Raw genomic sequence first — 23,354 nt, forward strand, 5'->3', positions numbered from 1 at the left:
GGCGGCCAAAATGAGAGAGGGGCGTCAAAAGGCTTCTGTTTGGAAGGAAGCTTTAGGCACACACGCTCCTCTCCGGGGCTGGAAGGGCGAGACCGGCGCTTCAAGCGGGCGGACTCCGTCCGGCGGGCGCACCTCGCCGCCTTCCTCCCCGCGGCGCAGAGGGAGCGCTCTTAAGTGGGGCTGCTAAATCATTCATATCCCTGATTCCTGCTCCGGGCAATTTGCTCTCTAATTGCTCCTGCGCTGCGTGCATTGATCGGGGGAGAGGGCTGGGTCGGAACGGAAGGCAGAGAGTCTCCCAAGGAGGTGACTGATTTATCGAGAGTCCCCGTTCTTCTCTCCTCCACTTTCCCCTTGCTTTGGGAGCCTCTTTCTGCCGCTATTTTAAGGCAGACGCACGCAGCTCGGCACCTGTTCCCTCTGATCCGAAGAGCAGCTTTGACAGCTCTCCTGTCAACGTGATCCCTTTGCTTGCTTAGGTGGAGAGTTTTCCTCCTTCGCCCCCTTTCTCTTGCTCCGTGCTGTGCGCTTAAGAGGGAGCGGCGCTGAGCGGATTCCTCCTCCCACCCCTGCTCGGCTCGAAGAAAGCAGAAACCGCTCCTTTTAAACTTTGTGCGTCTCTGTCTGTTGGTTTGCCTTGACGGCAGCTCCGGCATGCCGGGCCAGATCTGAACGAGCTTCTCTTTCTCTTTTCTTGGTGCCTCAGAGGATTTGCGGTTTGCTCTCTGGGCTATGGCTGAATCAGGACACCGCGAGGAAGACTCTGCAGTGGACGAGTTCAATGATATTATCAAGAGCAGATCTGGTAGGGTGACATCGCTGACTGTTTTTGCAGATGCACAATGCAGTGTTGCAAGGGAAACAAAACTCCGACTCTTCTGTTATTGGGGAATGACTTCTTTGCACAGGGAGAATGCTGGTTCAGAAGGGACTGTTAGGAAAGTTTTCCCTCAGGGGCAGCTGCCAGAATTACTTTTGCCAAGTTGGACTGTACTAGTGCTGTGTGTGCAATACCTCGTGGAAAGCCATATGCATGTTCAGTGTCTTCCTCCCCCTGGTCAAACAACATTTACTGTTGACACTAATTTCATTTTACTTTTCTTGCAAAGGTATAAATGGTGGTGACCAATGTGAGTAGGGAATGTTGGGGGCAAATTAGTTTGTTGGTTAGTTTCTTTTTGGAGAAAGAGAATGAGTTAGTGTTTGTGGAAAGGGGGGAAAGGCAGCTCAGATGGTAGATGGAGATTTTGTTGACATTTTGAAACTTTTTAGTAGATCTCAATGGTTTTAGGAATCTGTCCTGAGTTATTGACTTCATGTCAAAAGTGTGAGAGTTCGGCTTTAGCACCAGTGTGGCTGTGGCAAACGTGACTTTCTGTCCTGCTTTTGTGTACTCCAACAGCCCCTGCTTTTAATACACTCATTAGATTGTGGTGCCGTTTGTGTAACAGGGCCAGGCCATTAAAGCTGTAAATGGAAGCAGCTGGAATGTTTCTCCACAGGATAAAGTTTCATTTGCCTGGGCTGCCTCCCTGACTTTAGCCTTGGAAAAGAACCAGTTCCTGGGCAATGCAGGCATTTATAGTTCATTCAGAATTCATATTTTTGCAAGGGGAAATACACACAAGAGTACTGAGGTACTTAATTATTTTTGAAAAGTTATCCACTTGACAAGATGAACAGAAAGGAGATTAATGATGCTGTCATTTCTCCTCTCCTAGGCATATTGTGTGAGTTTTACTGTGGGAGTAGTTTGTCTGATTTCAGAACTCAAATTCAGAGGAGTAAAATTGAAGAGGGTTGTAACTATTCAAGATCAGTGAAGCTAAGGCGATAAAGAGGAGCATGCATGTTGCCAGTCCTTTGCCTAATTGATGCTGGGTGTGTAAAACCAAAATCTTACCTATGTGGCATTCCTAACTGTTAGTTATTTCATTTAAACTGGGCATCCAGTGTTGCAATGCCAAGGAGCCAGTGTCTGGGCAGACACCATGTTGCCATGCTCATCCTGCATGTGTAGCTTTCTGTTATCTAACATCTTCTTCTGCCTTTTCTCAGAAGAGTTCAGGGCACCATCTCCATTTTCTCTTCATAACCACCCTTTGAAATAGGTCAGGCTGAATAAAAGTCTCTGTCCCACAGCCTCCTGGAAAGCTTCATAGCCAACTGGGGATTTGAACTCAGGTCTTCCTCACTGCCATGTGTCGTAACTGAGGGCCCAATTCAAGCATGAAACTGACTGTATGAAACACTGTGCAGATAGGTATTGTTTCCTCTCCATTTAAGCACCTGAAGTCCTATTTAAATCACACAATATCTCTCACTGGCAACCAGAAACTTTCTAAAGCTTGTTGCTAGATTTTGGGGTGAGCAAAGTTCAGCTTGACTGGACTTTTGCTACACTTAATTCTTACTTTTAAGAGTAAAACTTCTATCTATGTTGTGCCTCACATCCTCTTTCATTCTACATGGCACTTTGCATATGCATTTGAGGGCTCATTGCTACACTCTTAGATTGGTGGGTACCTTGAGGGTTTTAACAACAAAATTATATTGGTATGTTAGTCCCATGTACATCTCAGGTTACTGTCCACAGGTTGCTGGGTTTTGCTAGAGAATCGGGACACTTCTAAATAAGGATGATAACTTTGCTATAGTTTACAATATGTGATTTCTATCTTGGGGTGGGAGAGATGAGTCGAGAGCCTTTACAGGAGCTATGGACTCTTACCTCAAACCTCAGATTCATTTACTGGAAGCAAAATGGTTTCCAAGGTTCATCTCACCAATTAACTGGTTGCACAAATAGATCCACACCATAGAAAACATAGGATATTGCAACAGCACTACACTGTCGTAGAAAAATTTGATCTCTAAGAGTACATATTTTAAAGGCTCAGGTAGATTAGTTTCAGGAATATAAATCTATGTATTCTTACTTGAGAGCGAAGCTTAATTCTAGGTAAGCATGTCTAGAATTTGGATCCAGAAATGATAAAAAAAACAAGATTGTAGTACTGGTAAACTGGGAGAGAGAGTCTGGAACTAATGAGTGAAAAATAATTTGTATGGAAACCATTGATAATTAAGAATTGGGTGCTGGCAAAATAAGCAATGACATTAGTTGGGGTTGCTAGAGAAGACTGGCAACATGTCTTTCAGCACTGGCATGATGTGGGAGCTTGGTGGTCATGCAACTAAATTGTTTGGTAACAGATCCTGGAAAGACAAATGAAAGAATTTTCTCACAAAACGTATCAATCTATTAGAATACACTGCCATAAGATACAGTGATGATCATAAGCTTAGATGGTTTTTCAAAAGGATTAACTTAATTAATGGATGGTAGTTGTATCAGCAGCTAGTAACCATCTTAGGTCAATCGAACTTCTGTCCTCAGAGGAAATTTAGCCCTGAAAATCAGTTGCTGGGGGCAGGCGTCTGTAGCAGGCAAAGGCTTGCAAACCTGCTGCAGGCTTCTCAGAAATGTGTGATTGGCCACACTGGGAAACAGGATGCTTAGCTAGGTGGATCCTCGGTCTGATACAGCAGGGCCTGTCTTAGGTACAGTGGCTGCAGTTTCTGCTGCCTGTTACCCCACTTTCTACCTCCTTCCTCTCCATTGACTGTAAAGAGTAAGTCTTCAAATGATCCAAACATCAGATGGGAAAGGGTGACAAAGATGGGGGGGGGTTGAATATGAGAAAGTTCTGGCAGGTACTGAATCTCCCAGATCACTGGAATGTTTGCATACATCTCCAGTCTGTAACCTGGCCAATCTTTTACTATTGGTGAAGGAGCAAAGTGTTTTGGAATTGTGGAGACTTCTAGACACCCCGATGATCATGGAAATTCAATGCTGTATAAGCACCTGGATCATTAATCCTACAAATATGAGGAAGTTTCTATAAAACTCTGACTTTTTTGTAACCTGAGCTCCTTGAGCTTCCTCTTTATCTACTACACAAACTTAACTGTGGAGTGTGAAAGAAGTCCTGTATCACTAAAAAGAAAGCCATATTAAAAGTCTCTGAAACCAGAACTTGTGACATGAAAAACTGCATGACTGTAGGCTGGAAGAGTTGGACAAGGAGAGGACCATTGATTTGTTCTCCAGCATAGCTTTCTGATCCAGTATTATATTATTGTCCGGAAGTGTCACTGACTAATTTTGAAGACTGAAACATATATTTCTGTGGCTCTTGGATGGGAAAGGATACAAAGAAACCTATTTAAAGGCTACAGTAATAACTATGGATTTATGCATCAGACTAAATGAGAGGCCGTGGTCACACAGCAAGCTTATCCCAATTTGTTACCACTATAGATTTGATCGGGAATATTTCTTTCAGATTGGGGTGATAACACATCCCTCCCTAAACTGCTTGCATCGCACAATGAGGCCCTGGGCATCGTCCAGATAGCCACACTGCTAAAGCAGCCGTGTGGCTTGTTTGGTTTTTTTTAATGGTTTTGCACATGTGCATATACACATGACTGAATCACTGCTCCCATTGGGACTTGCCATACTCCCTTGTTTTTACACGTCCCCCCCAACAGCGAACAAAATTAACTGGCAACCTACAACTGAGCACTGGAGTCTGTATGTGAGCTTGAACGTTTATATATTGAACTTATTCAGCGCAGGATGGCTCATGTGCACAGCAACAGAAGCTTGGGGGGGGGCATCGCAAGAAGTACGTTCAGGCAACCTAATTGCAATCATTGCGAGAGATGGCTGTCCAGATTGGTGAAATCATGGATTCAAAGCGCAAATATTCGGAAAGTACTTGATTTTCCAGGTGTAGGAAAACTCACTAGGGAACCATAAGTGAGCCCACTTGGGTGCCGGAGATGGATGCGGGCGTCTGATCAGCAATTTTAAATGTGAGAGGGAACAGTGGTGAAACCCGATCAAAATGACCACGGCCTTAGTTTACGCCACAGTAGAAGGGTTCATAATAGTATTTACTGTAGTGAGGACATCTGAGAGTAACAGAGGGCTTGGAAGTCCATTTCTACTATACCAATGTGATGTAAGATCTTGCAGACCGATGTTCAAATTCCCACTCTAATATGAAGCTCCTGGGTGTCCTTGGGCCAGTCACACATTCTCAGCCTAACCTCACGGGGGGTGTTTGTGATAACAAAAAGAGACAACAATGTATGCTGCCCTAAGCTCCTTGGATAAATATGTATCAAGTACACATTGGATAAAAGATACTGTACTATTCAAGGAGAGACTCTCTCCCCCCCCCGCCCCCATATTTCGGCATTACATATAGTGGCTTCCTTAAGTATTTATCTCTTTATTTTCCCTTAATAGCTAAATGCCACCAAAGAGTATCTGCAAAGGAATTAAATGAGTTATATAGCCCATGCCAACAAATCCCACTGAGTTCACTGATGTTTATTTTTTATTTTTTAATTAAATTTATAGCTCGTCCTCCCCGCAAGTGGGCTCAGGGCGGCTCACAGATAGGGCATAAATGCCAATAGTTAAAACAGTTAAAAATAAGATAAAACAGTTACAGCAATACAAAGTGCTCAAGATGTTTCAGGAAAGTCTTCAGTAACAAGATGGCTTCCTGGGGATAGCAGTCCCAGTTCAGTGGTATCAGATCCACGCAGTGCTGTAGTTCATTTAACACAGGGCCATCTCACCCCCCGATGTTACCCAACTCAGTTGTTGTTGGTGGTGGAGGTAGTGGTGGGGGTAGTGGTGGCTCCTACTCGAAAGCCTGGTGGAAGAGCTCCCTCTTGTAGACCCTGTGGAACTGCGCAAGGTCCCGCAGGGCCTGGATCTCCTCCGGGAGCTTATTCCACCAGGTAGGAGCCGCCACTGAAAAAGCCCCGGCTCTGGTAGCAGCATACGTGGCATCTTTGGGGCCTGGAATCACCAGCAGACGTTGCGTCCCTGACCATAGTGCCCTTGGAGAAACATATGGGGAAAGGCGATCCCTTAGGTATGTCGGACCCTGGCCATATAAGGCTTTAAAGGTAAGAACCAGCACTTTGAAGCGAATCCAGTACGCTATTGTCGGCCAGTGCAGTGCTTTCAGCACAGGCCAGATGGGCTCCCACCTAGGGAGGCCCATCAAAAGCCTGGCTGCCGCATTCTGCACTAGCTGCAGCTTCCGGATTTGTGACAAAGGCAGGCCCATGTAGAGAGTGTCTACCCTCGAGGTAACCGTTGCATGGATCACTGTGGGCAGGCCATCACAGTCGAGGAAGGAAACCAACTGCTGAGTCAGCCAAAGATGGTAGAAGGCCGACTTTGCAGTGGCTGCCACCTGGGCCTCCATGGTTAGCAAGGAGTCCAGGAGCACTCCCAAACATCTAACCTTCGATGCTGGCACCCCATCAAAGGTCGGGAGAGAGAGCCCCAACCCCGAACCACACCAACTCAGGCCCAGGACCTCTGTCTTCACTGGGCTTAGTTTCAGCCGACTCAGTCTGAGCCAACCAGCCACAGCTTGCAACGCCTGGTGAAGATCTTCTGGGCTGGAGTTCGACTGGCCGCCAAGCATCAGATAGAGCTGGGTGTCATAGGCATACTGATGGCACCCAAGCCCATGCCTCCGGGCAATCTGGGCAAGGGGCGCATATAGATGTTAAACAACATCGGGGACAGCAGCGCCCCCTGAGGCACCCCATATTTTAGAGGATGTCTCCGGGACTGCTGTTCCCAATCGTCACCCTTTGTCTCTGACCTTGGAGAAAAGAGGCAAGCCACTGAAGGGCAAGCCCCTGAATCCCCACGTCGGCGATTACTCGAAAGTTAACATGTATAATGAAAGGATCAGCTCCTGCATGACTTTGCTTTCTGAGACTAGCAACTTTGGGGAGTGATCTCTTCCCCTGAGCTATGTAATTTATTTCAGTGGCAGAATTTCTGTAGCTGAAAAGGTGTCATTTGGAGCTTTAGTGACTGACAAAAGATGTTGGTAGCCAGAATCCATGAGTTCCCAGTTGCACATTGCATTTATTCATTAAGTAGGCAATTTCTGTAAGGTAGAGTAGCCAAAAGTAATCTGTGAACCAAACCTCTCTGTTTATTTATTTACTGTGCTTAGCTACCCTTATGGCACCAGATGGAATAATTGGATAGGACATAACATTTAATACAAAAAGACCCCTGCTGGATCATGCCAAGGGCCCATCAGTATCTTTTTTTCATTACTGGCCAGTCAGATATTTTCAAGAAGCCAGCACACAAGACATGAAACAAACGTTCTTCTACTTTCTTTCTGGCCCTTTTGCAATGGATACTAATAGTTATCTCAAAGCTATCTGGGCTAATATCCATTGATAGAAATGCTCATGGAGAATAGGTTGAAGCCAGTGCTGTTGTTATATTCTGGGTAACTAAACTAGACAAGCCACCTATGTTATATGGGTAACTAGTTCTGTCTATCCTGAATCTACCATTTTATTAAAAATGGTACTTTTTCCATATCATGCCACCCCCAATCATCTTTGGGTTTTGCACTAAAAGTCCACAGTATATTAGCTTTTCCTCACACATAAGATATTTGAATTCTTTGGTTGCTCTCCTCTCCACATATTCCAGTTTTGACCTTTTTGAGATTGTGCCATCTGAGTATACAATATTCCAAATGAAGCTGTTTGTTCTCAGTTCTTTACGGCATGAAGAAATGTTGTCTTTGTCATATCCAGAACATATGCTTTCCTACTCAAACCATCCCATTTTGAAGTTGCAGTGTTTGAGTCCTGCAGACCTTTCACATAACTTTATCAGCCTGAATGTCCTATCTTGACCCAGCAATGAGAGTTTTATGGCTGGCTGTTCTACAGTATTAGCATTGCTCTTTCTCCTGGAATTCAGCAGAGATGCTGCTACCAAGATACCTTGTGTTTACTGAATGGCTTCTCTTTGTCTTCCATTAGGTGATAGAATGCTGTCTAGATTTATCTAGCTGAGCTTGACATCAGAATGGGCTCATGTATAAATGGTGTGAATACCCCTGTTTGTTTTGACTTCCTGGAGAAGGCAATTACTGTGTTTCAAATTACACCTCATTTGGTTTTAAACTGCCCCACTCTTAGGGATGCCTGCCTCCAGGTGGAACTTGGGGATCCCCAGAATTGTAGCTCATCTCCAGACTACAGAGATCATTTCCTCTTGGAAAAAAAAATGTTTGCTTTGGAAGGTGGACTCTATGGCATTGTACCCCACTGAAGTCCCTATCCTACTCAAACCCCAACCAAAATTTCCAAGAGTTTCCCGATATGGATCTGGAAACCCTACACTCATCCTCTTCCCTTTAACAAGTGGATACTTTTGTGCCCATTAGAAAGTAACAGGATGGTTTGGCCTGGGGGAAAAAAAAATCCCAATCCACTTCAAGTGTTGTGCTAATATAGACACTGAAGTACAGTTCTGCTGGTCAAGAAATTTCTGACTGCAGAGGGACTGGCAATCTTTCTGAATGATGGAGAAAATTATTGTGGTTATTAGTGTTTTAAAAATCTACTCAGCAAAGCTCATTTACATGAGGGCTTGAGGGTCTTTCTGACCTTTTCCTCTCTATTTTGGGTTGGCCTACTGGCAGTTCCTCTGGCATTCCCACTGGCATAAGAGGAAGTAAGAGCAGTCTTGCCTGATTTACTTCCTCCCTGCTACTGCATCCTACTTTTTGGCCACATGGGTCCCTCTTGCACCAGTGGGAAAGCAGGTAGGATTCAACCCATGCCATTTTTTTGTTTACTATGTCTTATGCATTTTGTTTTGGGGACAATGGGCAAATGAGCCCTATTTGCCCCCCTTTCAACTGTTCTGCCATGTTGATGGGATACTAACATTAACAACTAGGAAGTATATGTTGAAGTGATGAATAACACTGGTGTCTGCATTTCTGTTTTCTCTGAAAGTCTTTCATCATGCTAGGGTAGGTGGAAATAGAAATCACTGTTGTGTAATCCTGCAGGCTAATAAAAAGAACTGAAAGATACATAAAAGATGCCTTTACACTATCCCCTTGTGTATTTGTTCAGAGCATAACCATAGCATTAACATGTATTTGGAGTCAAAGAGGCTGGAAAGCTGCTTTTAAATATTGTGCTGCATCTGGAATTACTCAGCTGAGGTCTTGCTGAGTGGTCAAGAATAAGCATTTGACACTTTTCTAAAGGGAACTTTAGAACTGGCTTCACTTGCAAACACTCTTTACCCCCACTTCCCATAGATTCAGAAGACAGTCATCTTGATTTGAAAGGGATTTTTTTTCAATTATGTATGCTTAGGATTGCCTCCGTAGTGGGCTCACAAGCATCAGCTTCTACCATATGAGAAGCTAGTGGTTTATTTATTTACTTCATTTGGAGTTCACCTTTCTCATCAAGAATCAAGGTTGAATACCTTAAATCCTTTAAGCACTGCAAATTCTTGGTTTTGCTCAGAAATGTTGTCTTATCCTGCTTGAGAAAAGCATCCCTTTCATGAAATATAGGAGCTTCAAGTTTCATCACTGAAGTGATAAATGTGAAATATGTGTGGTGAGATTTTATTGTTCTTGTGAATGGAGTTGACATGTTGAAAAAACTCAGACCATTTCCACACAAGTGCAAACTTTGACATCGGCATTCTTAAATAACCGAAATTCATAAAACTTTCCGCACAACTTTTTGCCTCCCAAGGAGTAGATCTGAATTTAGTGCCCTGTTATCCCATGTTTTCCAAATCCAATGTTTCCATTATTTTTTCCCCCTTTCGTATCTGAACTTGCAGTTTTCCAGTGAGGGATTCCTGATTTCAATTTTTTTCCACTTTCCTTTTTTGTCATCAGTGTTGCATGCTTACCTCCCTCCTGCCCCCCCTCATGTTGTCCCCTCATCAATCCGCTAATTTTTTAAAGGGTAATGTTGATTGTGCTATGATGTGATTTTTTTTCTTCATTATAATATAGCAACATTATAACATTGGGACAAAACAGGCAGTGAGGTTTCATGTAGCCTTCTCCGTGCAATTACTCATCCATGAAGTTCCTTTCCTTTCATTTTTTTGTGTGGGTAGGTTTTGACGCCACATGTTTGTGTTGTTTCTTCATCCCCCCCCTTCCCCCTATAGCTCACAGTATGCTTTATTTTCTTTTTCTTTTTTACAATGTTTTGATGTTATAACATTACTGCATATGCAAAAAAAATGCATCTCAAAAAACCCCAAAGAATCCTGGGAGTAGTATCCAGTGTAGTACCAAGAATCTGTTTGCTATTGTCTTTCTGCTGAGGACTAGATTAGTCAAGCCTATTTACAAGAACAGGTGCCTAATGACTGCATATGTTCATACTACAAGCTACTCATGGTCAACAAATGAGAGCCATGTAGCACTGCATGTGTCACTGGCTAGGCATGCTGGGCTTTTTTAAAAGCTGTTTATCTTGATTTACACTTGGTGGATGTCCCTGAAGTTGGCAGACGTCCCCAAGCAAGGGGAAAGTCCTGCTGTAATCAGAGCCTGAATAAAGGCATCCCAGCAACCTGGTACAGAATGTACATTATTCTTTGGGGCATGTGCCAGCTCTGACAGTATATCCAAAGCATTTACAACTTACTTTGAAGAAGTATTTAACTTATATTTCTCAGCATTTGCAAGTGAAGTTCCTCACACTGCTGCACTCCTAAAGGAATTCTGTTCCATCTGAAATCTGGATCACCTTCAAAGATTAGTTCCACAAATAGGAAGAGGTATGACTTTCACTCCAATGAATTAAGATTAGAATTCTGTAAGAAAAAGCATTCAGCCAAGTAATTTTGCCAAAATGCAATTTCGGGGATAGGGAAGGAAAAAGTTGTTTTTCTTTGAAATTGCTCGAGCTAAGTTACAGCACCTTGGAGGTCAGCAGTTTGGGGGCTTGTTACATGACTTACCATTTTATCTAAAGCAATTCCACCTTGTATCAAGGGCACTTTCCCTGCCAACCCCTTATATGGAAGCTGTGAGGCATACCACAAATAGGATTGATTCCTTTTGTCCTGTTAAGGGCTCTTTAAAAGCTGCATGAAGCCCAAATGCAACAGCTGCATATAGGCCAGGCATCAGCTGCAAGTTTCTGCCTAATAGGCACACCCAGCCACAAAGGGGGATAAAAGAAGCAACTGTAATTACCAACTCCAATGGCACAGCATTGGTCATAATGGCTCATCCATCAATAAAGAGTTCACACCAAATAAGAGAGAGAGAGAGAGTTCACCATAGAACCAGGAAGACCCTCAAACCATCTCCTCAATATCTATCGATCGATTGACACACACACACCACCCTGCAAACCTGAGCCTGAAGGGCAGGAGGTAACAAGACATTTCTGTGTTATGTAGAAAATAGCTCATATTTGGAGTTGAGAAGACTGTTCTTATGGAACAGAGAAGGCACTTGCCTCAACTGTTTCCCCAGAGCTCCTTGAATCTAGAACATAACCACTAGGGACTGGAGCTTCTTATGGCAAAATTCCTATGTCTCTTTAGCGAAGACTGAAAAGTGTTACCCATGAATGAGGTCGTCCAATTCTTTTCAAGCTAAAATCAAAGATTCATGGGACCGATTGTATTTTGCAAAGGTTAGCCATGATGCTGTTGGGAAGCCACTAATGAAAAACATTACAAAGCTGAACTTTCTTCTATGGTTTTTATTCATTTTTTGGTGTCCTTGCTTTCTTTGTTTTGAGGGAAAGGACAGAGCAACTAAAATAGCTTGAGGTAAACTTACTACTAAGGAACAAGATAGCATGCTGTTTAAATCATCTCAGTTTCTGTGAGCTGTTTCTTACCTGTATGATGTTTCCTTGACAACATACTTTGGTCCCTAAAAGTTACCTGTTTTTCATACATAAATCAAATGTGAAGCTATAGCAAATGTTTTAAAATAAACTTGAATACAATATGACAGTGGTCAAAACCTGCCATTTTCTATTGAGTTGCCTGCGGAGTACTCCGCTTGCAGACGACTTAACCTTTAATTGCAGAAGAACTGATGGGTCAGTTGTCAAGCGGACTGCAAACATAGCAACAATGGGATTGTACACTTACAGAGTTGGAAGGGGCCTGAAGGTTTAGTCCAGTCCCATGTGCTTGGAATATCTCTTATATCCTGCATCTGTGGAGAAATGCCCTACACCCCAGGATTCATGTCAAAGTTACCGGAATTGTGTCTGTATTGTTTACATGCTCAAAGTGCCTTTCTACAGGTTGACAGCTATCAATGGGAAAGCTACAGGAGAATGAGTCAACTTCACAGGCACAGGGCAATTAAGGATCTGGCAAGAGGAAGATAAATAGTTATGAGCGAATACCAAATGCTGTGAAGAAGAGCCCAATGCATGCTCTTTTACTCTGGCTTCTGATGTGCTTAGCCTGTTTTTGATGACTATCCAGTGGACAGTGATATGTGCATGATTTGTACACCAGCTATGGTGACTGCATCAATTGTTTAGTAGGCTTAGTTGTTGGAGAAAGTAAGATTCTGATTACTCCACCATACACAAACTCTGTGTACACCATGGTTGATACCTTTTCCTTGCATCTAATTTGTGGAATGTAGTTCTATATACATGGGTTCCCAAAGAATTATTCTTTGGCTCCCAATCACACTGTCTAGTCCAAAGCCAAACTGCATATGAAAACAAATAACATGACTTGTGTTGCTGTTCTGAAGTGCAGGCTATTCTTTGCCACTTGACACACAGTAAAGCTGGTGTGTAAACTATCATTTCTGCTAGAATATCATCTGAATATGAGCCCTGGGGCTCTTTTGTAGCTATTTGCAGAGAAATATTTCTTTTAAAATATTTTTTAAAATATTTCTTCTGTAGATAACTCCTAGAAAGCATTTTAGCAAGTGTGTTATTACCTCCTGATAATATGGGACCAGAGATTTGATTAAAAGCAGTGTCACTTTACCCATGCCCTGTGGAAAGCTAAAGGCTATTGAAGACCACAGAGTAAGCAAGCAACAGCTTTTAGGATGCAATGCTGTAATGCATAAGAGGAGACATTGCTTTGTACTGTGTTCCTTCTGCTCACTTCTAAAATGTTGAGCTATCAGAATTCTTTCCTGCCCTATCTTTCACCTCTTCCTTCTTGGGGCCAAGACTGAGCATCATCCATCCTTTCCCAAGCAGATGCCTTCCTTTCATAAATATCTCTGAGAATATTAAAAGGGTAGCAACACCTTACCTTCAGAACCTCTCTTTCTCTGTTCTGCTGAGTACATATTGTTTCTGTTCACTTGTTTTAGGATTAAGAACATAGAGGCCTGCTGGATCATAGCAAAGTCCAGAATCCTGTTTCACGCAGTTGCCCTGGAGAGCAAACAGTTCTGAGAACCCTCCCCTGCCTCTCAGAACTGGTATTCAGAGGTCTGCTGTCTCCGGGAATGGTGGCTTCCTTCAGACACCATGGCAGTCTCTGATGAAACTCTTCTCCATGAATCCGTCTAACCCACTTTTTAGGTTATTTATGCTTGTGGCCATCACTACCTTCTCTGGCAGTGAATTCCACAATTTAATTACATCTTGAGTAAAGAAGGATTTCCTTTTGTCTGTTCTGAATCTATTCCCCAACAATTTCATTGGATGCCTCTGAGTTCTAGTATTATGGGAGAGAGATGAAAAAGCCCCCCCTCTATCCATTTTCTCCACTTCATGCATAATTTTATAAAATTCTGTCATATTTCCACTTAGCCATCTTCTTTTTCTAGCTTAAGTTCATTGGCAAAGGCACGTTCGTGTATTGCAACAAACTGGGAGAAAGACAAACCTCCATCTTTAACATTGTGGGAGGTTAAAACTTAGGCTCTTATGGTTATGGAGAAGGTCTCTTTAATGGTTAACTCTACTGATTCAGATTCTCTCATTTTTTGGACAAGCGGATGCCTCTTATTTATTATTTGGAGGGAATGAACTATCATAAAGGTGGGGAGATCCCCTTCAGATACAGAGTCCTTTTTGCACGATTGTTAAATCTGTATATCCTATAACAGTGTATTGTATTTTTGTTTGTTTTAATAAAATTTTAAAGGAAAAGGAAAAGTCCCAGACTCTCCAGCCTTTCCCCATAGGAAAGGTGCCCCAACTCCCTTATAATCCTGTTTTGCTCTCCTTTGTACTTGTTCCAGTGCTTTAATGTTCTTTGTGAGGTAATGTGACCAGAACTACACACACTATTCCAAATGAGGCTTCACCTTAGCTTTATACAAGGACATTACATTATTGAGTATTTTATTTTCAATCCCTCTCCTAATATTTTCTAGTATGGACTCTCGTTTTTTCACCACTGCTGCACACTGGGTAGACATTTTCATTGAGCTTTCCGCAACAACCCCAAAATCTCTTTCACCCTCCATCTCAGCCAGTTCAGACCTCATCAGCATTGCTCTAACATGCATCACCTTACCCTAAACCACATTGGATTCCATTTGCTATGGTTGCCCACTCACCCAGTTTAGAAAGATTCTCTTGTAGTTCTTCACAATTTGCTTTGATTTTCACTACAGTTGCCTGGTAACCCTGGCAACCAACAGGGATGATTTACTGGCAGCGAAGGAGGGCCTACACCACTGTCTCAGTGGTCATCACATTGCTAGTGAGATGGGGACACTCTGATATTTGGGTGAAAACTCTATGGTAGAAGCAATTCTCACCATGGAGTTTTTGCCCAGATACCAGAGCACCCCCACATCACCAGTGAAGTGAAGATTCTCTCGATCCCAAGTGCTGAAAGTGACATCACGTTGCTGGCAATGATGCTGAGACACTGGTGTAGGCCTCCCCCATTGCTGCTAAGTCCCCTCCACCAGCCACCTGATTGTTGGTGGGTGGCAGGTTCTGGGGGGATTAGCGGGGGGATGGCAACTCTAGTTTTCAACGTCTTGAATAATTTGGTGTCATATGAAAACTTAGCTACTACACTGTTCAGCCCCAATTCCAATTTATGAACAAATTAAATAGCACATGTCCCCATATTTATCCTTGTGGTACCCCAGTGCTCACTTTGCTCCATTGCAAGAACTGTCCATTTATTCTTACTCTCTGCTTCCTGAAATTTAACCATACTTTTAATCCATAACAGGGCCCAACCTCTTATCCCATGACTGCTAAACTTACTTAGGATTCTTTGATGAGATAACTTGCCAAAAGCCTTTCAGAAGTCCCAAGTATATTATATCTATCATATCACCCTTATCCACATGCTTGTTAACCTACTCAATGAACACCAAGAGACTGTTGAGGCAGGACTTCCATCTGCAGAAGCCATGTTGATTTTCTCTCAGCAGACTTTGTTCCTGGATGAGTTTAATAATTAACAGCTTCTACTAATTTACCTGGAACAGATGTTAGGCAAATTGGTCTGTAATTTCACGGATCCTCTCTGGACCTCTTTTTAAAAAGTGTGTGGTATTTGCTACTTACTATTGATTCAGCACAGAGGCTGATTTTAGTGACATATTAGGTATTCTCATTAGTAGAGCAACAATTTCACATTTGAGTTCTTTAAGAATACTTGGGTGTATATACCATCTAAACAGGCAGGCTTATTAGTTTTCAGTTTGCCTGGTAATCCTAGAACTTTGTCTTGTAGCCTCAATTTAACTCAGTTTTTCAGGCCCTACCTTAAGGTTGGTGACCCTCACGGTTGTGCATCCGGAAAAGCAGGGCAGGGCTTCTTGTTTCTCAGAAGGGGCAAATTGCGGATCTGGGCCCCTGCATTTTGTATCCTTCATGTAACTGCTGGTGGGAGGGAATGGGATGACATTTTTTTAAAAAAACCTAAAGAGCATATTTAATGAAGATTAGTTAACTGCTTTGCCAGATTCTCAAATGGGTGGCAAAGGGAGGATTTCCATGTGCTCTTTCTCCTAAGCCTATTATGGATAATGTAGGGCTTCAAATACAGGTTGTTGATTGCAGGAACAGGACTAGGGCAGAAATCTGTGGATATAACGTTGTCAGTCACTTTGCTCACATGGCATGCAGACTAGAAATTATTTATAAATAGCAAAGATCACGGCATTACTACTGTATAAGATTACAAAGCCTGCAAATAGCCCTATGTTCAACATGTTATCTGTGTACAAGCAGGGTTGTCATTTAGTCTGTGATAGTAGTAGTGCTAGGTATATAGCAGCAGATAGAGAATGATGTCTAGGGTGAAGAACCATATATATAACCCCCAGCTTGCAATTACCTATTTTTAAAATTCAATTTAACTCTAATTAAATATTTTTAAAATCCAAAGCAAAGATAGCAGGTGGCAAATAGTTTTCTTGGATATTTTATGGCCCTTACACATCCCTTTCACATGAAGCTTCAAAACATTTGTTGGTTTATCTTAAGTGGGTTCTTCAAAGTATCAGGACTGAGGAGTGTGTTCAACTGAGAAAAAAACATATTTTGACAGAATTATTTGACAGGAAATTTTTTTTACCCCTAATTGGACATACAATAGTCTTCAATTATGTGGATAACTCAGAATGATCACTTTATCTTGTCTATGGTTGTAGATTAGGAGTTAAAAGTTAAGAGCTACATTAAGGAAATTTATAGTTCAAAGTAAAAACAAAGTCACAGAACTGTTATTAGGACCACTCAAAATAACACATCACAGGGTGCCAGCTTTTGTGTTCTCCATAATTCTTCATTAGGCTGGACGGGGGGGGGGGAAATAAAGGGTATGTTGAGAGTGTTTGAATCCTGCAGGATGTCTTTTGGATGCTTAGCTGACATCAGTGGCCACAGAGGGTACATATGATACCAGCTAGCCAATCCTGTGCCCATTGAAGTCATGCAGATAAAGGGAGATTCTGCACCCATATTTTCCCTTGCAATTTTACCATAGCCACGTCAGAATGGAAATATTCCTCTGTGCTGCATGCTCCTCCTACTCTCCTTGTGTATTGGTTTACTTGGGACCTTCTGCATTGTTTTATGGCCATTCATGGCTGACTTCACAGTCACCATGGTGTTGCCCTGGGTTATCTGGATGTGGTTTTGTGCTGGTCCTTTTGGTCTCTTTGGTACTGATTCGCAGTGAACAATAAGCAGACTACTTGACATGGCTTCACTGATCTCTGTCTGTTTCCCCCACCCCTATTTCCATTCTGTTTTCTTTCCCTCCTTCTCCAAAGACAAAAGAGGATGTGTCCTCCTTTTCAGGCAAACTTTTAAAAAGCCAGGGAGAGCATAAGAATGAATCAGTAACTATAAAGACTAGGGAATTCCCTGATCCAAAATGTTTCTGTGTGAACTTGGATTTCCCCCTCCCTTCCCTTTCTTTTTGCAGAATCACAGAGGGAGGGAGGGAAGGAGGGAGGGAAGGAGGGAGGGAAGTGTTGGGTCTGCCTTTCTTTTCATATCATACAAATTTTCTAATTAGCTCAGTGAGTTAAGAATTGTGCTTATCATACAAGGGTTGTGAGTTCAAGTCCTGTGGTGATGCAGGTACATTTTGCAAAGAAAAAAAAAAGTATTTTAATTTTTTTAAACTCAGGTACAAGTTTAACAATGTTTTAACTCATGGATGAGTTTATCATTAAAATTTGATCACTGGTGAAAAAATTACTGAGATATGAGGTGTGTTTGTATGTGTTCTTAGGGCATCAGCATGACTTCCTCCTTTCCTTTTCTCTTAAAGGTACAGTTGTCCTATTCTCTGTGTTCTCATGCCCCATCAGAGGAAAACACCAGCAACATTCAACTAGAATCCTCTTCAGCTCTCCCCTTTCATCATAATTAGTTTTATTGATGGATTTTTTTAAAATGCTGTACATGCACAGCAGGGCTGGCTGCCTCAAAGCTGGCTGGCCCGATACTCGTCGGCATCCCCCTGCCACCTTTCAAAGCCACAGGTGGGTTGGGGGGCTGTCCTGCCAAGATGTCCTGTGAAGCCGGGGGACTGTGTGTTGATGACACCCTGGTAACTGAAGCATGAGGGACAGTTTTCTTCTGCTTCCCCTTGTGGTCCCGGCTTTCTGGTGGCAGCCTCCCCAACTGCTTGTAGATGCAGAATGCATATAGAATACACAAATAAATAAACCGGAGGGGAGAAAACAGTGCAGATGGAATGCATGTGACTGTGAAGTCAACCCTTAAAGCTTGACTACTCAGATTCTCTGGAGCAAGCTGTCAGTGCAGAAAGGGCCAAAGAGGCCGTCATCTTGCATGGCCTCAAAGATGTGATTCCACCCTTATTTGTTTGTTTGTTTGTTTACTATTAACCTTCTGCCTGATGAAGCATTCTGGAGAACTTGAAACCTGGCATACTATTTTGTGTCATTTTGGTTGTCCTCCATAAATGTACCAAGTGGAGTTTGCTTTTGTCCAGTGTGATTACCTGCAACCCATTTATACTTTTAAGTAAAACTCTTTTCAGTTAGCTTGTGATTTTTTTAGTCTGAATAAATAATTTGTTGTCATCCGTTAACTTAGCTAGCTCACCTGGCCCTTGTCCCACAGTTGCTGAGCTCAGAGGTGCTTCTGATAAAGGGAATTTTGCCTCCCCTGTGCATTTATTTTCCTTGAAAGGTAAGCAAGGAGGAAAACTTGCCTGTTTTACATCCTGTAGAATATTATTTTGTTATGTTGGTGACTTAGAATGATCACCAATGTTTGTTTAATAAATATTCAATGGGTTAGGGTGTCTTTGTAACCAACCCTCCTTCATAGGACCAGAACAGTGCCACATAAATGATTTTCCCCCAAAGGATTAAATAATTATTAATTATAAAGCAAGACATTAGAATTAACTGGAGAAATTATAAAGCACTAAAAGTGTGGAACAGTCAACTAAAATTCTGTGGAACAGCAGGGTCATGTTTTTTTACAAAAAATAACTTGTGGGAAGAATTTGGGCTTCCTGAACATTACAGAGATCCCAAATCAAAAATTGAGAAGTTTGAGCAACCAATGGAGATGTGCATAGCTTTAACGGACCCAGATAAGAGTCTAAGAAAATATCAGGAAAAAAATCAACTTTCAGAGAAGGGTGGAGGAGAGATGGAATTATAACAATGTCCAATTTTCTCGTGCATGCATATCTCCAAAGATAATTCTGTATAAATGTAGTCAATGGCATAAACTAAACTGTGATTAACACAAAAAGCACCTTGGGGTTATATCCATACTGTAGTGCACCACACCATTCCTCCTGCCCTTTCAGTTTCAAAGGAGTTAAATCTGTATGCATTATCCACATAGGAAAAGGCAATGGTTTGTTATCCAAAGACACTTATAACAGGGGTTCCTTTTGCGCCATACAAAAATATTTTTAAATTAATTACATGTGAAAGTTTGTACATAAAATATGATAATTGCTGTACTTAGGGATTCCATTTATGAACTGTATTTCATTTTAGCTAAAAGCTAAATTAGGTTGATTTCCATTAGGTTGATTTCACAAGTGGCAGAAACACTGTCTGGGAGAAAATATGACATTCTAGCATAATGGAAACTCCATGAAATTTTCTTTTTCTCCCCTTTTAATCATACATCCTATTTTACGTAGATGGTACCTGCACTTAATATTTAAATAAAATGGCAGGAGTGGGAACAGAACTAATGTGCAAGTAATGGGTCACACTGAAGTGTGGAACAGTCAACTAAAATTCTGTGGAACAGCAGGGTCATGTTTTTTTACAAAAAATAACTTGTGGGAAGAATTTGGGCTTCCTGAACATTACAGAGATCCCAAATCAAAAATTGAGAAGTTTGAGCAACCAATGGAGATGTGCATAGCTTTAACGGACCCAGATAAGAGTCTAAGAAAATATCAGGAAAAAAATCAACTTTCAGAGAAGGGTGGAGGAGAGATGGAATTATAACAATGTCCAATTTTCTCGTGCATGCATATCTCCAAAGATAATTCTGTATAAATGTAGTCAATGGCATAAACTAAACTGTGATTAACACAAAAAGCACCTTGGGGTTATATCCATACTGTAGTGCACCACACCATTCCTCCTGCCCTTTCAGTTTCAAAGGAGTTAAATCTGTATACATTATCCACATAGGAAAAGGCAATGGTTTGTTATCCAAAGACACTTATAACAGGGGTTCCTTTTGCGCCATACAAAAATATTTTTAAATTAATTACATGTGAAAGTTTGTACATAAAATATGATAATTGCTGTACTTAGGGATTCCATTTATGAACTGTATTTCATTTTAGCTAAAAGCTAAATTAGGTTGATTTCCATTAGGTTGATTTCACAAGTGGCAGAAACACTGTCTGGGAGAAAATATGACATTCTAGCATAATGGAAACTCCATGAAATTTTCTTTTTCTCCCCTTTTAATCATACATCCTATTTTACGTAGATGGTACCTGCACTTAATATTTAAATAAAATGGCAGGAGTGGGAACAGAACTAATGTCCAAGTAATGGGTCACACTGAAGGCATTTTTTTTCAACTTATCCTGTCATTCAGGAAACAAAAAGATCTCTACATAAATAGTTTGTTCTCTTCTTTAAGGGGATGGAAGTTTTTGGGCAACATTTAGGCTCTTTCCTAGACAAAATATTGTTCTACCTAGGTAAGAGTTCAGTATCTTTGTTTGGTCAACTTTGTCCTGTCTCTGACAGTGGCCTGCAAATGGTTCTCTTTCCCACTCAGACAGCTTTCAGAGTCAGGCCTGTTTAACTACAGTAATAGAAACCTGTTGTATGACTTCCTATCAATATTGGAGCCCATTCTCATTTGCTCAGGACTGGCATATTCTTTGGAGTCAAGCTGGGCTAGGTACATCAGGAAATAGCTATGCCTTGGAGGATATGCTTGTCTTCTACAGGATAATTCCCACATTCTATTCCTTTGTACTACAGGAACATCCCTTATTAAAATATATCAGTGTAAGCAGAGGGACCCACAAGGATTTTCAGTGACCATCTCATTTTCCCCTTTCCCATTATTTCCTCTGTCCCTTCCCTGGCATTCCCATAGCCAGAGATGGGCATGAACCAGCAAAATGCAGTTCAGTTCCTGGTGTGCCTGGTTCACGAACCACAGACCATCACGAACTTTTAGGCATCAAACTGGTTCAGTTTTTGAGGTCCATGACACAGTAGAACTCCCCACCCCTTCCTCCTAGAGACACCAAACTCACAGGGGATCTTCGGCTAACTGTCCTCTTCCTGCCCTCCAAGGTTGGTGAAAATTGGATATATGGGATCTGAGTTAACCCCCCCCCCCCAAAGAAGGTGCCCTCAGAAAAGTGGTTTCTGGGAAAATGACAGGTGCCGGTTCAGGAGGTTCCCCCCCACACACATCTCAGGTTTCTCTGCTGCTCTTGTCAGTTTCAGTTTCAAGAGTGTTCACCTCCTTTAACAGTGTTCCTATGTGTCCCCATTTTCTTGCACTGAGGTTGCAAAATTCTGCCCCCCCACCCAAGCTTGGATTTCTTGTGACAATGTGCTTTGAGATCAATCAGTCCTTTTAAGCTTGAATTACCACAGTGGTACTGGATTCTGCTGGGCATTCCGTACACTGAACTGGGTGTACTAGGCTTGGAAAATCCCCCACCCTTGAATTTCTTGCAACAATGTGCTTTGAGATAGATCAGTTCTTTTAAACGTGCATTGCTACAGTTGTACTGGATTCTGCTAGATGTTCTGTATGCTAAAATGGTTGTACTTTGCTTGGGGGGGAAATGTGCCCCCCTTTCAGTTTGTACTGCAGAGATTCTGTGGTTTAATATTAGCCCTCTTTTGCTTGCATTGCTTCAGTTACAAGAATAAATAGAATGGTTCAGGAAAAAGCCAGTGACAGCAAACTCATAGGGAAACTTCTGCCCCCCCCCTTTGAATTTTGCTTTGAAATTTGGTAAACATTTTGATTAGTGGAAGAAGTCTGTCTGGAAATGGATGCACTCACAAACCTCCATGAACAGTTTCAAAGTTAGTGGAAAGTGTGCCGGTTAACCTGTCCTGAACTTGACTTTGCGAAGCACAAACCCGCCAAGATTCACCATGAACTTAAGTAGGGAACCTGCAAGGACTTGTGGGGGGTAATTCTCTTTCCCCATATTTACTCCTACAGAGTTTTCTCTTTCTATCCTTTTAGCAACCCCCACACCCTCACGTTTCTTCTCTCCTTGACATCAATCCACCAATGTACCTTTTATCTTTCCGCTATCTTAGATGTTATTCATTTACTTCATTTACACCCCACCTTCCTCCACAACAGAGACCCAAATCAGCTTACATCCTCCTCCTCTCCTCCACTGTATCCTCACAGTAACCCTGTGCAGTTAGTTAGACTGAGACTGTGTGACTGGTCCAAGGTCATACAGCAAGCTTCCACAGCAGAGTGGGGATTTGAACCTGGGTCTCCTAGATTCAAGTCTGAAACTCTAAACACTACACCACACTGGGTTTTGTGGGGTAGTTGTTGTTGAATAGGAATGGGCATGATCCAGGAAAAGGTGGTTTGGTTCACGGAGATCAGTTCACAGTTAGGTAAAGGTAAAGATACCCTTGCTCGAAATCCAGTCGAATCCGAGTCTAGGGTTGTGGTGCTCACCTCCATTTCAAAGCCGAAGAGCCAGCGCTGTCCGAAGACGTTTCTGTGGTCATGTGGCCGGCATGACTAAACACCAAGTCGCATGGAACGCTGTTACCTTCCCACTGAATTGGTACCTATTTAGCTACTTGCAATTTCTTGCTTTCAAACTGCCAGGTTGACAGGAGCTGGAACTAGAGACGGGAGCTCACTCCGTCATGCGGCAACTTGGGTCTCAAACTGCTGAACTACCGACCTTCCACAGCCACCAGTTCAGTGTCTTAACCATTTGAGCCACCACAGCTCCTAATACCACCTAATACCTAATTCCACCTAATACCCAAACCCTAGGAGGGAGATCAGTTCACAGTTAGGAGGATATAAAACTTGTGTCCTCACTCAGCCAAGGCACCCAGTAGCTAAGCCCCACCACTTGGTGTGAGCAGAAAGACAGGGTGGCAAAGAGCCCTGAATCCACCTAACACCCAAACCCCAGAGGAATCACAATAAAAATGTGGGTCCTCCCTCAGCCCTCAGTAGCTAAGCCCCTCTACTCAGTGTGGTCAGAGAGATGGGGTGGCCCAGAGATCCCTGAGTCCACCTAATACTGAAACCCTAGCAGGGAAGAGGAGTCCACAATCAGGAGGGAGTAAATAAATGTGCTCTGGTTGTCTGCTTTTACAAGTTCCATGCCTGTCTGCAAACAGCCAACAAACAAAAGGGTGTGGAGCTGAGCTGGGCTGATAAATAGCTTTCTGATCCCACAGAGCAGAATGGAACTCTGTTATTGGCAGCCAGCAGTGCCAGTTAGGCTTTGGAGGGTTCCTATTGGTGTTTCCAAGGTT

General features: G+C 42.4%; 1 protein-coding gene across 1 annotated transcript in view; it reads left to right on the plus strand.

Moving 5' to 3' along the window:
• Positions 1-464: 464 nt before the first annotated feature.
• Positions 465-23,354, plus strand: part of LOC107110998 (dystrophin-like) — a gene marked incomplete at its 3' end in the record, with an annotated part of 565,691 nt that continues 542,801 nt past the window's right edge. The window contains exon 1 of the mRNA XM_015411878.1: positions 465-805. Within this exon, the coding sequence (XP_015267364.1) occupies positions 733-805 (73 nt within the window). The remainder of the gene's footprint in view (positions 806-23,354) is intronic.

The sequence above is a fragment of the Gekko japonicus genome, unplaced genomic scaffold (assembly GCF_001447785.1).
Source record: "Gekko japonicus isolate JY-2015 unplaced genomic scaffold, Gekko_japonicus_V1.1 scaffold592, whole genome shotgun sequence".
Lineage (NCBI taxonomy): Eukaryota > Metazoa > Chordata > Lepidosauria > Squamata > Gekkonidae > Gekko > Gekko japonicus.